The following is a 16,087-nucleotide window of genomic DNA, read 5'->3' as shown; positions in this document are numbered from 1 at the left end:
CTATCCCCAGGCAGTGGACTTTGACTTCGGTATTAAAATAAGCTTTTTTTATGAGCACAAACTAGTTTTATAGTGCAGGAAATTTGGCTTTTCATTGAATATATGATTTAATTTATTCAGAGGCTCCCATGTGAGTAAATCTACTCTGTTGGTAGGGATCCACCATTCAAGGGTGGGAATGCAGGGCTCAATTTTAGCCGGTGGTTACCGATTGCTGACTTTAAGTGGGCACATGTAAAATGTACCTGGAGGGTAGGTCTCCCGGGAGTCTTGTATAAAACAATGTGCCATCTGAAAGGAAGGAGGTGCCCGGCCCTACCTGACCTGGAAACCTCCCTCAGAGCAGCCCGGCTGAGAGTTATCACGGCGTGGAGCGCTAGGACATCACAAAAATATGGCCTCACATGGACAGAGTGATGGAGGGCACCTCGCTGTGGGACCCCTTATGAAAACCAAAATATGATCATCCAGGAAACGCTTACCTTAGCACACGGACGCCCATAATACTTCCGTAGGTCTAGGACATCATACATTCACAGCTACCCTTGACTCCTCAGCTCTCTCTGCACGCTCCGGTGCATTGTAATCCAACACTCGCCTCTGCTCAGGACCTTTGTGTTTGGCATGGTGGGGATTGCCTTATGAGCTCAGATCTCTTTCACTGCGGTAGATTAAGACCTTGGAGGACTGTAAAATGGATTCCATTTAGATGAAAAGGAGAGATTCCATTATATGCAACTGTGACAACGGGTGCTATGGCTAGGGTGAAAGTTCAGAGCCATTAAGGAATTAACAACCATTAAAATACTCACCAGACAAGTGACCGGGTCAAAGGTCATAATTTAACTTTTATATACTCTGCTCTTGGGAGCAGCCCCATACGGGCATCATTTCCGGGAACAAAAGGGGCCGGACCCAGTTAATGTGACGCTGACGGAAGATGTGGTTGAACATTTGGAGATTCTTACTCCTAAGTGTATGAATCATTCTGGATAGAGAGGCACATCATGAGCTGCTATTGGACTGGTGTCGCTGCATCAGTTTTACCCTCGCTCCATCCAAAGCGACGGCGGGCGGTGATAACACTGGTAGATTTAAAACAACACTTGGTGGGTCTGTCCGAGCATCGAGCCATGTTCGACTGATTCCATAAAGGCCCTCAAGACCATCTTTGGTGATCATCTCCCACTGTCTCCCCAAGAATACTCTTGGGGAGAGGATGTCCGCTTTATAAAATAAAACCAAACCCACCTGAAACTGACTGGAAGCTGCCAAAACGACAGTAGTGGACCACCGGCGAAGGACCCACCTTCCCCCAATACTCACTGGTACGCACAACCGCGGACCCTTGTAGCCAAAGAACAAATTCATTACAATACGGCAGAGAGCAAGCTTGACTTTGGGGTCTATTTATTTCCCATTTATCTGAGGGGGGCCCGCTGAGATTGAAAGCATTGATGGGGCCGCCTTGAAGTCCTTGTTTGGGTCACCTCAGCAGTTGTGGCAGCTCAGCAAAGACATGGCTGCTCAGAGACACTTGAGTAAGAACAACTTCCATACATCATGAGGAGGATCTAATGGAGTGCGTGGATTGTGGATGTGGTGAGTAGAACCTGTGCTGTGGAGAAAGGCTTCCCAAACTTTTCATAACCATGGCCCGCCTTTTAGAGCAACAAACGTTCGCGCCCGACCTAGCTTTAAAGGACCAGAGGAGGGGAGATTGTTAATGTAACCTATGCATCAGGTGTTCGCCCGTTGTCCTAAACAGGCAGCGCATTTTTTATTGAAATGGCCACTACATTTGCACAGACATACAGTTTTTCTGAAGAAACTATAGAACACACAAATGATAATGTGTGGAAATCGGGTTGCTGTGAATATTTATCGTTTGTGCATCAATAAGCAGTGTCTCGATTTTAGATTCTTTTAAAGTCCCTCTTTGCAGCACACTTTCGAATTACATAAAATGCGCTTCATTTTTGTTTTCTTGACTGTCGAACGCGTACAGTTCATTTACAGGTGTTCACATCTTGTTTGTTTCATTTAATACTGTTCTCCAGCAAGATTGTCACATAATTCATTTTAAAAACTCCTCTCACTTTGCAGTCAAGGAACGGAAAGTAAACACCAATGCATGATAAATGAATAAGCAGCAATTTGTCAAAACACAAAACCTGAAATTTTACCTCTGTCTTTGAAGCTCTGACAAATGTGACAAGATAAGCACAGAACTTAAAGGTATTCTTCTTTAGTGCTTAGATTTTTTTCTTCCCACAAAAAAAGTGACTTAGAGTTTGGTACATACTGCTGTGGAAAGTTCCAAGTTGGGGGGAGGGGGGGGAGTTTCTTTGATTTCTGTGGATCACAATACACCGCCACTACAGGTCCTATAATGCTCTGGAAAATGTTGCCTCAGTATATTTTAGTTGTGGACTCTGTTTCACTAGATGTCAATTGTGTATTTAAAACTTAATAAATATGCAGTTGTATGTATGTATGTTTGTATGCATATATTTATAAATATATATAGATATATATTTCTATATACACATACATACATACTGGAAGCTGCTGGTAGGCATGTAGGTAGTTGTAGTTAGGACCATGCTTCCATTGGAAAAGCATTTTTGATTTGCATATATCTATGAATCTTTACAGAATTTTCAGAAAAAAGTGCTCTCATGAATCTGGTTCTGCATGAAAAATTTCGGGGTGATCTGTGAAGCAGAAGCTGAAAAAAAGGGGGGCTAAAAGTGTGTTTCCCACGTTAACCGCATAACCACGGCACAAATTCTGCAGCGGTGTGGCGGTTTGAAAGAGTGGGCGGGGCGCGTCGGCCAACGGACGTGCGCAGCACTAGCAAGGTAGTGCTCGCGCGGTCATTGGCCAAAAGACACAGCGAACGGGTTAATTCCCATAGGGATATTAATCAAGCCTGCAGCCCGAAGCACTGGACGGAATTACACCAAATTTAGCAGAGAAAAACGCAGATCACACTTTCAGTTATTTGGTGGAAATTCATTCAGCAGTTGTTGAGAAATTCAAGAAAACCCAGTTAGTGATATCTGTAGCCGTGGGGACTTCGTGACTAATGGCAAGCTTTTGATTGGCTGCCAACACTTCAACCGGGCAGGGCTGGCAGCCATCTTGGGGTCTCTGCTTCAGCCGACTCCCACATTAAAAACGTATTATCATGAACCCCAAGCCTTTTTCTTGGGGTTGCCCAGGAACTCCACCACTGCATAAAATCTTTTTTTGAAAAGAAAATTGACATGAAATACATGAATCCTTGGAAAAAAAAGCTCGGGGGTCCTGTGCGTGTTTACATTATAGCCCCCAGAAGCAGGCAGTCGTTTTTATTTTTTTTTAAAGGGAGGGGGTGCACGGGGCCCCCTCCTTGGGCACAATTCTGCTCCGGGACCACCTCCTCCCTGGGGCTTATTTCTATAAATATTGGGGGCTTTGAAGACTCCCCCACCCCCCATCCGAGACCTGGGGACCACCCCCACCGATGCTCATTTCAAAATGAGATGAGGTCTATGCGGACCCCCCGGGGACTGCCACCTTCCTGAGGCTTGTTAAATTTAGCGGGGGCCTCTAGGGCCTGTGACCGAGGGACCACCAAATCCATGGGGCTTTAACATTTTAAAAAGGAGGGGGGCTGCACAATACCCCTCCCGAGCTGTTCTCTGCCTGGGGACTGCCACATCCCTGGGGTGGCCCATTCTGGAGAAAGGAGGGGGCTGCGTGGCCCTGCTCCAAGAGCCATAGATTGCCCTGGAAACTGCCACCCCTCATGGCCGGCGCATTCTATGTCCTGGGTGCCCACCCTTTGGACGTAGCTGTGACTTGGCGTGAGCTTTAACTGCCCCCACCAAGCAACAGCAAATACTCCACTTCCAGCAACTGAAAGCAGTGAAAATGCTCTCGCTTGCTGGAAGCGAAGCATTAGTCTGTGTCCCTGTTGCTGTGAAGTGAACAGGGAAATGGACAAATTGCTTTCACACACAGTGAGCTGCATGTTTATCAGCTCCCTAAGTGTAAAGCAACGTAACTGTGATGGAGGTGTTCGCATCCTTGCTTTTCTGGAGCATAACATCTCATATAGTGTCTGTGAGGAGGGGGTTCTTTCTTGGCATCTGCTGCTGAGACCAGACTGAGATCGTGGTCTAAACTTTTACAAAGAAGAAGTATGTAAACTTGCCTACAAGCCCAGCCCTTTTGGCCCTGCCCCATACATTAGTGGTATCCAACGTCTTGATGCCCTTTGCACCAGATGATGCACAGCTGGTCCCCAAGTACTTTTCCTGCCAATTTTCAACGCCGGGTCTTGATGCTTAGGAATACGATTGCATCTCCACCAAACAAAGAAGCACTTACTGCTGCAAAGTGCAAATCATTCAAAGGTGTTTTCTCTGCAGTTCCACAATTGTAAAGATATCTGGTGAAGACGCTTGAGGAACAATCACAATGTCAAAGTTACAAAGACACACTGTCACTGGAGAAATGTTCTTGTTGTCCTTTACGCAGTTGTAGTGTAGGACATGCACTATACATTTACCCAATGAGGCAGCACTTACTAATTAGCCAGTAGGAAGTACTCCAGTTGGGTAGAGGTGTTGCACAAAACAGTGGCCTCTTCTTGGTTAAATACGCAGGGCAGGATACTTTCTCGCACGAGGTCCATTTTGCAGCAATTGAAACTCAACAGGTTTCAGTTAGTGAATAAAATGTACAAAAACGTTGAATTTCACTGAAAAGAACCAAAGGTTACAGGGATGTTCTAGTTAGGAAATTGAATTTTAAAACATAGAAATTCACTGACAAAACCAAAGGTTACAGGACGTTATAGTTGGTAAATAGAAATTAAAAAACCTTAGAAATTCACTGGAAAAAAACCCAAAGGTTACAGGAACATTATAGTTAGGCTAACATTTCACTCTTGCAAAACCAGAGAAATTCAGCAGTATAGTTAGCTGAGCTAACTATAACTTACGCCTGACTGACCTGGATCTGCTGCCCACACAGCAAGTTACCCTCTTTGGTTATGTTCGGAACATCCCCAAACAGCTACGTAGATACACCTCAATAGCCTTATTAGCAAAAATGGAAATAGCTGTGGCCTGGGGGAGCAAGCACATCCCCCCTGTCAAGATATGGTTAAGCAGCCTGATTTACTGCAACACTAACAGTGATTTGTTTTCTTCTACATTGCTGGCGACCTCCAGACCCAAGGACGTATGGGGGCCCCTGAAAGCCTACCTGCTAGAAGTTGCTCAGTCCTCTTCATCACAAACTTTATCTGCAATAGTCCCCACTGGGGTGGGTTGAATTATCACTTGTCAAGTAAACCGTGATTGTTCAGTTGCTCATCTGTGAGCAGCACTGGCATTTCAATATACCAGAGGTCTTGTTGAATATGGAGTGGCCGTTTAACCTGTACTGTGTTAAAGTGTCAATTGTATGCTAAGTCAATTTATATTCTTGCATCAAAGTGTTGCTTTGTAATTATGTACCTGCAGAATGTTATTATTGGAAATGGTAAATAACGTTTTTTTTTAAAAAAAACGATAACTTATGCCTTGCAATGTACTGCTTATGACCTCACATATTACAAGTGAGGTCTTAAGCACTTCACTGATGACATCACTGATTACATCATCCACAGAACTACACAGACATTCACCCAATACAACATCTCATACACCCACTCACACACCCACATATCCAGTCACATAACTTTATAGACACAAAGTATTCACACAACCACTCCCTCCTTCACACACCCCACACACATTCATTCACACAACCACTCCCTCCTTCATACACCCCCACACACACTCACTCACTCACACAACCACTTACTCACTTATACAGCTACTCATACAACCAGTGACTTGCCTATACAGCCACACACTCACCCATACAGCTACTCATACTCCCGCTTACTCACCTAATCAGCCACACACTTACCCATACAGCCTCTCAGCTGAGCCACTTTTTCACCCATATAAGCACTCGCACACTAACCCAACCACTTACATACCCATTCACACATCCATACAAGCACTCGCCCATCTACACACTCACGCATACATCTATTCACAAAGACACTCTGCAAAACAGCCACTCACAAACCAACTCACTCAACCCAACAGCAACTCAAGCAGCCACTCCTTCACCCATACAGCCACTCAGACAGCCAATCACTCACTCATACAGCTATTAAGATGCCCAATTACACACCAATACAACCACGGACGCACCCACTCACTCACCCATACAGCTACTCACATACCTAGTATACACCCATACCACCACTCACACACCCTTACAGGCACTCCGCAACCAACTCGCACACGGATATACACAGTCACAAAGCCACTTATGTAATATATGTATGAAATTGTATCACTCGTTAGTAGTACGGAAAGTATACTATTTTAACTTTTTTAGTACCTTGGTACATGTGTTTAATACTCAGAAACTTTTAGAAAACACTCACATTTACTGGATGATGTCATCAGTGATGTCATTTGAGATGGCATCAGTGATGTAATGTAATATGTGGGGTCATAGGCAGTGCATTGTGGAGGCATATGTTCTAGTTAGCTCAGTTAACTATACCTGCTGAATTTCTCTGGTTTTGTGCATGTGGAAATCTGGGCCTAACTATAACATCCATCTAACCTTTGTTTTTTATCCTATGAATTAATTATATATATAGTGATGAATATTGCTTTGACAAGTGAGTTAAACCTTATTCTTCTGGTCCAAATTAACAAGAACACCTGTCTGCTTCTGTAGGTGCGGTGCATCCGTGTGCAGAAGATAAGATACGTGTGGAGCATCTCTGAGAAGGAGTTCCAGAAAGTTGGGTGAGTTTATTTAGCGCGACCAGCGCTTTAAGACCTGGACGTCATTAAAAACAGACATTGAAACAGGTCTCTATCGGGCCCTATATTCATGTTCTTAATTATACTGGCTAAAAACACTGATCAACTTCTGAACAATTAATTTAAATAAATGTTAAGGTAATCCATGTCAGCGATATAGATCCTGATATTTCACATGTTTCATTTAATCCTGCGTTTCCTAAGAATGCTTGCTTTTTTCAGGATGTTTTACAGTGTTTTTTGGGCAGCATATTACACTTGTATAGGGCATTCTTTGATCTGTGTAGCTTATAGGGCTCATGTTACACAGAGTGCCCCGGGTACACAACGGGCATGTGTGCCTGCTTTGTGCGCCCCGGGGCACTTGGTATTACAGAAGGGGCCCCAGAAGCTTGTGCGACCCCTTCTGTAATACCGATGGAGCTGATGTACATGTAGCTCCAGTGATGGCATCAGAGGGAGCACCCTCATTTGCATAGGTCCACGTCCCCAATACCTTTACCTCTGTGCCCGGCTCATAATGTTTGCGGGCACAGCAGCAAACATGCCTTTAGGAGGTGCACTGATAGCGTGCTATTCATTCGCTCCGTATTTCACTTGAATGCGCTGCCCCAGGGATGCTGCCTAGAACGACTGGACCAGCTTCTGTACGTGTTTCCACCGTCATGTACTTTACCATATTAATAGAGTTGCACTAACGAATAACCTATGCTGTTCACTGTCACTAGTGCGATAACTGAGGAATAAAAGTATCCGAAACTGACAAAAATCAAAGTGGGTTCAGTAGTTGACACAGATGTAAATAGATGCTTAAATGCAACCCTGTGTGCCGCACTTCCGCCACAGATAATGGCCGTTCAATGCGGATGCATCACGTGATCAACCTGGGCCAGAGTGCATCATGGGAGAATCCGGGCATACAGATAATCTTGTATGCAGATGTGTCTCTGTGTTGGTTGCTTTACTTCTCCGAACAAAACCGCTGTATTGAAGGCGGTCTTCTCTTAGGGACTGAATCCAAACTCAGTCACATACAAAGAAAGTGACACGCCTTCCAAGCGGGGGCGGACATTCTTAATAATGTTTGCCATAAAGTTGTATTTATTCACTGTTTTGACAAAAAAAGGGATTATTAACACATTTTTAAACTGTTTCAAGAAGAACCACACTACAGGATACAACTAACTTGTATCCTTAATTTGGGCAGCAGGGCCAGCTCTTATTGGTTGTTCTGGCAACCAATCACATGGATGGAAATGTTTGTATTAGTAATGGTGAAGCGTGATGACCTTGGATTGGCTGGTAAATATTTGTCCGTTGTAGTTTGGTTGAGTTGCCCCAACTCCCACCTCTTTAGCCTTCAGATAACCTTCCCCATCCCACTTCCTGCTCTAGGACCCTGTGAGGCGTGATTGCAGTGTGCGGTTCAGCAACCATGACTGCCCGCGCATGTCCATAACTATCCTCTGGATGTGCTAAGGATTACAGGAAATTAATCAACAGTCTTTTTTTGTGCTGCAGAGAAGAGTGTGCAGTCACTCACTCTGAACCATGAGGTGAGGTCGTGTGAGTGCAGGGTTACACTCACTCTGAACCAAGCGGTGAGGTTGTGTGAGTGCACTCATCCACTTTGAAGCACGAGGTGAGGTCAGTGTGAGTGCAGGGTTACACTCACTCTGAACCAAGTGGTGAGGTTGTGTGAGTGCACTCATCCACTTTGAAGCACGAGGTGAGGTCAGTGTGAGTGCAGGGTTACACTCACTCTGAACCATGAGGTGAGGTTGTGTGAGTGCAGTCATCCACTTTGAACCATGAGGTGAGGTCACTGTAAGTGCAGGGTTACACTCACTCTGAGCCATGAGGTGAGGTTGGTAGTAGAGGGTTACAATCACTCTGAACCATGAGGTGAGGTCGGTGTGAGTGGAGGGTTACACTTACTCTGAACCAAGCGGTGAGGTTGTGTGAGTGCACTCATCCACTTTGAAGCACGAGGTGAGGTCAGTGTGAGTGTAGGGTTACACTCACTCTGAACCATGAGGTGAGGTTGGTAATAGAGGGTTACACTCCCTCTGAACCATGAGGTGAGGTCGGTGCAAGTGCAGGGTTACACTCACTCTGAACCATGAGGTGAGGTTGGTAATAGAGGGTTACACTCACTCTGAACCATGAGGTGAGGTTGGTGCGAGTCCAGAGTTACTTGTATGTGACAGAAGGGGAAGCTGCCGTAATGCGCTATCATGACCCCTGGTCTTCCACTTCTTGGGCCGTCTCATCTCATGGTGTCCCAGCTACTGATGCAACTGCGTCATACATTACAATGTGACCTGCCATGTGCGACACTCTGCATGGATGTGAGTAGGTCCTGCCCCGTGACCCAACTAGGCTGAGCCTGACAGAAAACTGGGAGGCTTCAGCCCTTCCAAGCACAGGCCACCTCTGACACCTCTGCCCGTGGCCCCCAACTTTCCCCTTTCTTTTACTGTTCCATAGGTGCCGATTCTAGGCCTCCTAGAAGTAGTTGGGTAAGGTACCAAGATTACAGCTCACATTTAAGAAAACAACCTATAAATTCACTAAGAAAACAAAGGTTATCCAGGGGATCGAGAACGCCGGCATCAGGGGCACCCCGCTTAGGTGGCGTACTTCATTTCTGCAAGACCGTAAGCAAGCAGTTCGTCTCAGCTCTTTTATGTCCAAGGCGCAGGACCTGACTTGTGGGGTCCCCCAAGGCTCCTCCCTTTCCCCCTTGCTATTTAACCTTTATATCCTCCCGCTAATCGCCAAACTCAGGGAGAAACCAATATTGTTTCTTCCCCTTCTTCAGTAGCGAATTTCCAGAACACTATGACCTTTATCAGCTGCTGGATGAGGGAAAACCAGCTCAAGCTTAACCCAGAAAAGACCAAGCTGGTGCTCACTGGTCCCCCGAATAATCCTCGGAACCCTAGTTTCTGGCCGCACACGCTGGGTGGCGCCCCCTGCCCAGCGAGCCGGTTAAGAGTCTTGGTGTCACCATCAGTAAGGATCTGTCTATGAAACCTCAAATTAAATCAGTGATGTCGGCTTGCTTTTTCCATGTGCGCCGCATCAAGAAGATTAGCAGATTCCTTACCCATGATGCCCTCGTCCACGTCATACTGGGTCTAGTAGTGTCCCGCATTGATTATGCAAATTCCCTCTATATCGGGATCCCCCTCTACCAGTCCCATCAACTCCAACTGGCTCAAAACCAGGCCGCCAGACTGGTCTTTCCGCAGCCTAGGTCTTGTTCTGTGAAACCGCTTCTGAGAAGCTTACTCTGGCTTCCTGTCATTCAGCTGAGTCTCTTCAAGGTGGGCTGTATGACCTACCTTACCCTCAAAAACCAAGGCCCCTCCTTTATTGCCACTTTGCTCCACCGTTACACCCCTTCCCGAGCACTCCGGTCGGCGGGCCTTAACTTGCTTTCCACCTGCCTGTTCAAGCGTAAAAAGCTAGGGGGCTTAAGATTTGCTTCACAAGCCCCCCACCTCTGGAACTCCCTCCCACCTGACCTTCGTCTCATCCCGTCCTACCAGGTGTTCAGGAAAGCCCTGAAGACGTGGTTGGTCGCACAAGCATTCGATTAGAATCTTCCTGTTCTGCTGTCAGCTCCAGTCTGTCCCAAAGCGCCAAGAAACCGTTGGTGAACGTGCGCTGTATAAATTCTTTTTTCATTCATTCATTCATTCAAAGGTTAAAGTGATGTTCTAGTTAGGCTTGTAAAAATATAAACACATTTTAAATAAAACATTGAAATTCATCTGTTATAGTTTACTGATCAAGCTGTAACTTGCACTCTTGCCATGCACTGCTTATGACCTCACATATTACATCACTCATGTCATGATAAATATTGTTTATGACATCACTGATGACATCTCAAATGACAATATTTATGACATCACTGATGACATTACTAAAACAAATGCAATTTCCCTTTTATGCTTGCTAATCTCTTTACACCTCCATTAGACACATCAACACCATATACAAATGAGTACACATTTTGAGCAAAAGACAAAAATATTAAAAAACCAAAGTCTCTGTCCCACTATAGTTAAAATATATATATATATATATATATATATATATATATATATATATATATATATATATATATATATATATATATATATATATATATATATATATATACCACATGTAAATGTTAAAACCACATTCATTTGTTAAAGGGACCTCGTACGTATACATGATTTTCCGGTACACAAATAATTTCCCATTTCCAAAAATAGCACTAATGAAAAAAAAAAATACCAAAAAGAATTTGTTGACGCAGCGTTTCGGTGGATATTAAAATGGTTTACACCACCTTCTTCAGGGCATATATTTTACAACCAAAAACGTATAACAGTTTTTTTCTGAATCTGTGATTGCATCTAAGATTCATGAAACTATTGGTACTGGTTGTATTTTTAATTGAATAGCTCCTGGCAGTCCATTCCTTCGTTCGATGGCAAGGACATTGGCTGCAGTGTCTGGAATTACTTTGATATACCGGTGCGGCTTCTTTTTGATAAAATCCCCTCTGCTTGGGATGCATTATACCCTCATCTCCCGTTTCTGGTATTGTAGAGTGCTTCATTTTTTGTCATTGGTGAATATTATTTTCATACACTCAAGGGATTGGTTCCTCCTTGTCCTCTTTCTATTAATTAAAAGCTGCCTGGTGTTGGTTTTATTTTTGACCCCGTATTTCAATAGAATCTTGTTAAATACTCCACCATCTTATGATCTGGCAATTAAGGGTGGCTATCTTTTTGTTTGGAGACCACCGATGACATCATACAATCATACATTATACACTCACATCATAAAATCACAGGTCCTGTGGCCAACCCCCTGCATGCAACCAACTCCACGCTGCCCACTGCCTTTGGCTATGCCCAGCGGGGGGTGGCCAAAGGGTCTGGCTGCCACTCCTCAAATGCTGCCAATCCCCGGACCCCAGGTGTGTAAGTGGCTATTTGGGTCTGGGAGCGGGTGTGTCACAAGCTGTATGAGTGTGTACTTTGGTGTGAGAGTGTCTGAGTAGATGTATAATTGGTTCTGAGGCGCTATACGTGGGTGTGTGAGTGGCAGTATGAGTCTGTAAATGAGTGTGCGAGTGGTTTCTGAGTCTCTGACTGGGTGTGTGGGTGTGTGAGTGGTTGCCTGGGTCTCTGAGTGGATGTATCAGTCACTGTAAGGGTTTGTGAGTGGCTGTATGGATGTGTGACTGGGTGTTTAAGTGGCTGTATAAGTGTGTAAATGGGTGTGTGAGTAGTTTTTTTGAGTCTTTGCCTGGGTGTGTAAGTAACTGGGTGGGGCAGTGAGTGACTGAGTGTGTGAGTCTCTGAGTGGTTGTATCAGTGAACGCATAGGTGTGTGAGTGGTTGTATGGTTTGAAAGTGATAGCCTAGCTGGGCAATACACTGCTGCTGGGCTGGCCACATGAGGAAGGGGGCTGTGTTGAGAATGCCCTAAGGGCCAGAACAGCACCTGCCCCCCAGCCTCAGTTTGACATTGTGGTAGGGGAGTGCCCATGATACTAGCGACACTTTTCAGTTGTCGGGCAGGGACCGGGGAAGACAGCAAGTCTCAATGGGTAGACTTACAGAGGCCTTAAAATACAGCCCACCTGTGTCCCTGAGACTCCGGCCCACTGCCCAATGCCCGACTACCAGCCTTCCCAATCCGACCCTGTACTCGCAGACCCCTGCATTAGTTCCAAGGGGTCAGGATACCTCTATCCTGATCCTTTCCATCCTCTTTCCACATTTTGTTCCTCCCCCATGAGAACCGTGGCCAGATTCACAAAATGGTGGCAGCAACGCTACTTTTAGGTATCGGAAAGCCAACCACGGCATTGCTGTTGGTGCGTGGACCCCAGGCTCCTCTATGGTGGATCTGTATCTCTAGATATACATGAATATTTTTTATTTAATAACTCAAAAACTACTTAACAGATTCACACCACATTAGAAAAAGCATTCTTTCTGGGCCAAGATCTTGGTTTCTGCCAAATTCTGTTCAATTTTGTTCAGCGGTTCGGGCAGTAGTCGTGTCTAAAATCCCTATGGGAAATTGGAAACACGTTTTGGGACCCCCACTTTTTGTTGGCCCCTGCTTGACGAATCACTCCAAAACTTTCCGGACAGCAGCTGAAGTGACTGCACACTAGTTTTGAAGTTTATGAAGGTTTGTTAAATGGCACCAACGTTATTAGTAAAACCAAAAAATCCATATATATATATTTATCAATTACGAACTGGAGGTCGCCAATAGACAGTTATAAATAGGACCTAATTTCCGTGGGAAATGCATACCAACTTGGTGGGCACCAATCTCTCTAACACCTTTTGGGTGCTTTTCTTTAATAAAAATGGTGGCTCTGCCTTTATTTAATTTTCTCTTTGCAGCTATCTCGTATACTCAATTTAAATTTTTTCTCGATGATAAATTCAATGATTGCTTCCTTTTAATGGAATAAAGCCAGTCTTAGAAAAGCACTTAGCTCTTTATACAGAAGTACAGAGGAAGGTGGGATAGCCCTTCTGTGCTTGAAGATATATGTTGTGCACTTTGCACAGTATTTGTTTATGTTTATTAGGACATGCACTTTATATAGCCGTCTTCAGAATCCCTAAATGGATAGGATGCTGGAAGAAAATCAAATCTGGAATATGCCAAGACTTATTAAATAACCCAAGCGTAGGATACCAGGCACTGCAAGGGCCCCTTAAGGAGAGAGCACAGTTCTAGAAGGTTTTGGTATTCCCAGTATTAATTTAGAAACCCAATTTAGTCTACTTGAAATGTAGGGTGAATCATGCAATAGAAGCTAGGCAGGGAATGAATGAAATCCGGAAGTTGGATGACTTCTGTAGAATGACCGGTGGAGAGCTTGGAGTCAGATTGAGCCGCAGATTCCGCGTGAGAAAGCCTGGCTGCAGCGCTCCTATTGGACCAGGTTGGGGGTGCTATAGAATTTGGATCCTAAGCTCTTGTTAGACAAGAAGGAACTTGTGCTTAATGTATTGGATGATTCTGTTATGAAGTAAATAGGTTTCTGGAACCAATATCTATTTTTCTGTGAGAAAATGGATTTACATGGGCGGATTAACTCTCCGCTTGACTAGTGCCCACTTATCTGTGTTTCCAAGACTCAATCGTACAAAGACGGCAGAAGATCCCGAAGAGTTGTAGATCCAAGAGTGTGGAACTCTCTAACTCAAAAACTTTTCGAATCCCCTAAAACTTACCCTTTAAATTAAGTTCTCTACTTTTTGGGGTCAAAAATGTTGTCCTTCTATTTTTTTTTACTTGTTGGTTTGTAGAGCCAAGATGCCCCGGCAGCGTGAATGTTTGCGTTCTATAGATGTTTTTTACTTTACTGTGACGCTGCTGGCGTCTTGTCTAAGTATACGAATTCAGTGTTACTCAGAACCTCATGACATTCTAGTGATCTAAGCAGCGTCATATTGTTACCAACTCCACACTCAGCGGGCAAACCAACATCCTCAGGAACACATTATACAGAACATATCACATGTGCAGTATGCATCCCAGATGTGCCTAGTTGTGTGTCCAATAGCACCCAGAAGCACTTACCACCAAGAAACAACGCACAGACACATTCAACCGACACAACACCTCCCATACACCTAGTGGAATCCAGGTCGGACTCCTTGGCCATCCCAGAGCTCACAATGGTGCTGTTCTATCCTACAGCACAGCCAGAGATGCAACAGAGCAGATTAAAGACACCCCATGACGTGCATCAACAGCGCAGGATGGCCATCTAGGTGACTGCCGCTTCCCATAACACAACTAAGGCACAATCAAGTATGTTCGCTATCCTCACACACACACACACCTGCCCCCTTCCATCTGCTGTAGAGTGGACACACCTGCAGACCTAGAAGTTGTGCATACAAGTGTTAGCTGAGTCCAGCCTCTGTCCATCCAACCGCAGCTCATCGAATAAGCCGCATCCACCTGCCTGACACTAGGACCAGACACCACCATGAACCCATCTTCAGAAGCTGGGTCTGACTCCGAAATCGAGACCTCATCTGGAAGGTTACCAGGCTGCCAAAAGCGTTGCAAAGCCTTACCAGTGTCAGGATGTGCCCTCTACAAATGCCAATAACATGTCCCTGTAGATGGTCCTTCCACAGCCAGAGATTACATCTTACAATGACCCCTTTTCCTGTATTTCAGGGTGCTGGAGGACAGCCTCACCTGCGCGAGGATACACTCGCGATTCGGATGTGGCTTCACAGACGAGGAGCAAGCCATCAGGTATAAGGCGCTTTGCATGTCTTGAGTTTGCATGATGTTGACACACTTTGCTGAACTGTGCCCGCATGAGTAGTTCGTGAGCATCTCCTCTGTATTCTCCTTATTAAGTACATTTCAGTAGTTATTTTCTTTTTGCCCACTCAGCACTTGATTTTATGTGATTTACTTGTAAATTCATGCTTATTCATGCTTAAAGTGTGTGTAAGTGGCAAAATCAACCTGAAGCTCTTTTCCTTCATACACTTCTGATGTTACTCTCTGAGAATTTGAGAAAAAATGCTCCGTCTTTGAGCCACATGAAGAGAAACAGATAAAAAAGTTCTGTTAAGACTGAGGATACAACCTGAGTGGAGAAGACGAAGAATCTGGAAAGAGGGAAGCAAGAGAAAGAGGAGGCCTGATTTCTGCTTTAAAATAAAAGCTAGTACCTTTAGAAACACAACTACAAACTATTGTAACTTTTTACACCATTTCAGACTCATTGCCTGATATTTCTCAATTTAAAAAAAATGTCTAAACACATTTCAATCGGCTTGCGTAAAGATAGCCTAAAGGATTTAAACTACACATATAACCTTTGAAGCCGTCTGCGCTACTTTTATCCCTAAACTGCACCAATCAAGAGACCAGGAATCCAAGTGGTGAGAGAGGGCTGAGTAGTTTGTAGCAATGTTAACAAAAGATGCCGCTTGGCTCCTGTAAAGCCAGAATTAGCTTCGCTCTAAAAATCCCCATCTTTGATCTGACCCGCTATGTGGATTTTGTTGGCAGTAGACACGGAGTAAATGGTCCTAAATCTACATACCGGAACCTCCACGGAGACTTGGGAAACTTCTTAAAGAATACATATATATATATATATATAT

General features: G+C 44.5%; 1 protein-coding gene across 1 annotated transcript in view; it reads left to right on the top strand.

Moving 5' to 3' along the window:
• Nucleotides 1–15,221, top strand: part of LOC147666404 (putative cation-transporting ATPase 13A4) — a gene marked incomplete at its 3' end in the record, with an annotated part of 154,631 nt that extends 139,410 nt beyond the window's left edge. The window contains exons 4-5 of the mRNA XM_086949089.1: nucleotides 6,808–6,878; nucleotides 15,141–15,221. Of these exons, the coding sequence (XP_086805215.1) occupies nucleotides 6,808–6,878; nucleotides 15,141–15,221 (152 nt within the window). The remainder of the gene's footprint in view (nucleotides 1–6,807; nucleotides 6,879–15,140) is intronic.
• Nucleotides 15,222–16,087: the final 866 nt, after the last annotated feature.

This window comes from Lissotriton vulgaris, unplaced genomic scaffold (genome assembly GCF_964263255.1).
Source record: "Lissotriton vulgaris unplaced genomic scaffold, aLisVul1.2 SCAFFOLD_1311, whole genome shotgun sequence".
NCBI lineage: Eukaryota > Metazoa > Chordata > Amphibia > Caudata > Salamandridae > Lissotriton > Lissotriton vulgaris.
The sequence above is the reverse complement of the archived record's forward strand: the minus strand, read 5'-3'. Positions and strand labels throughout refer to the sequence as shown.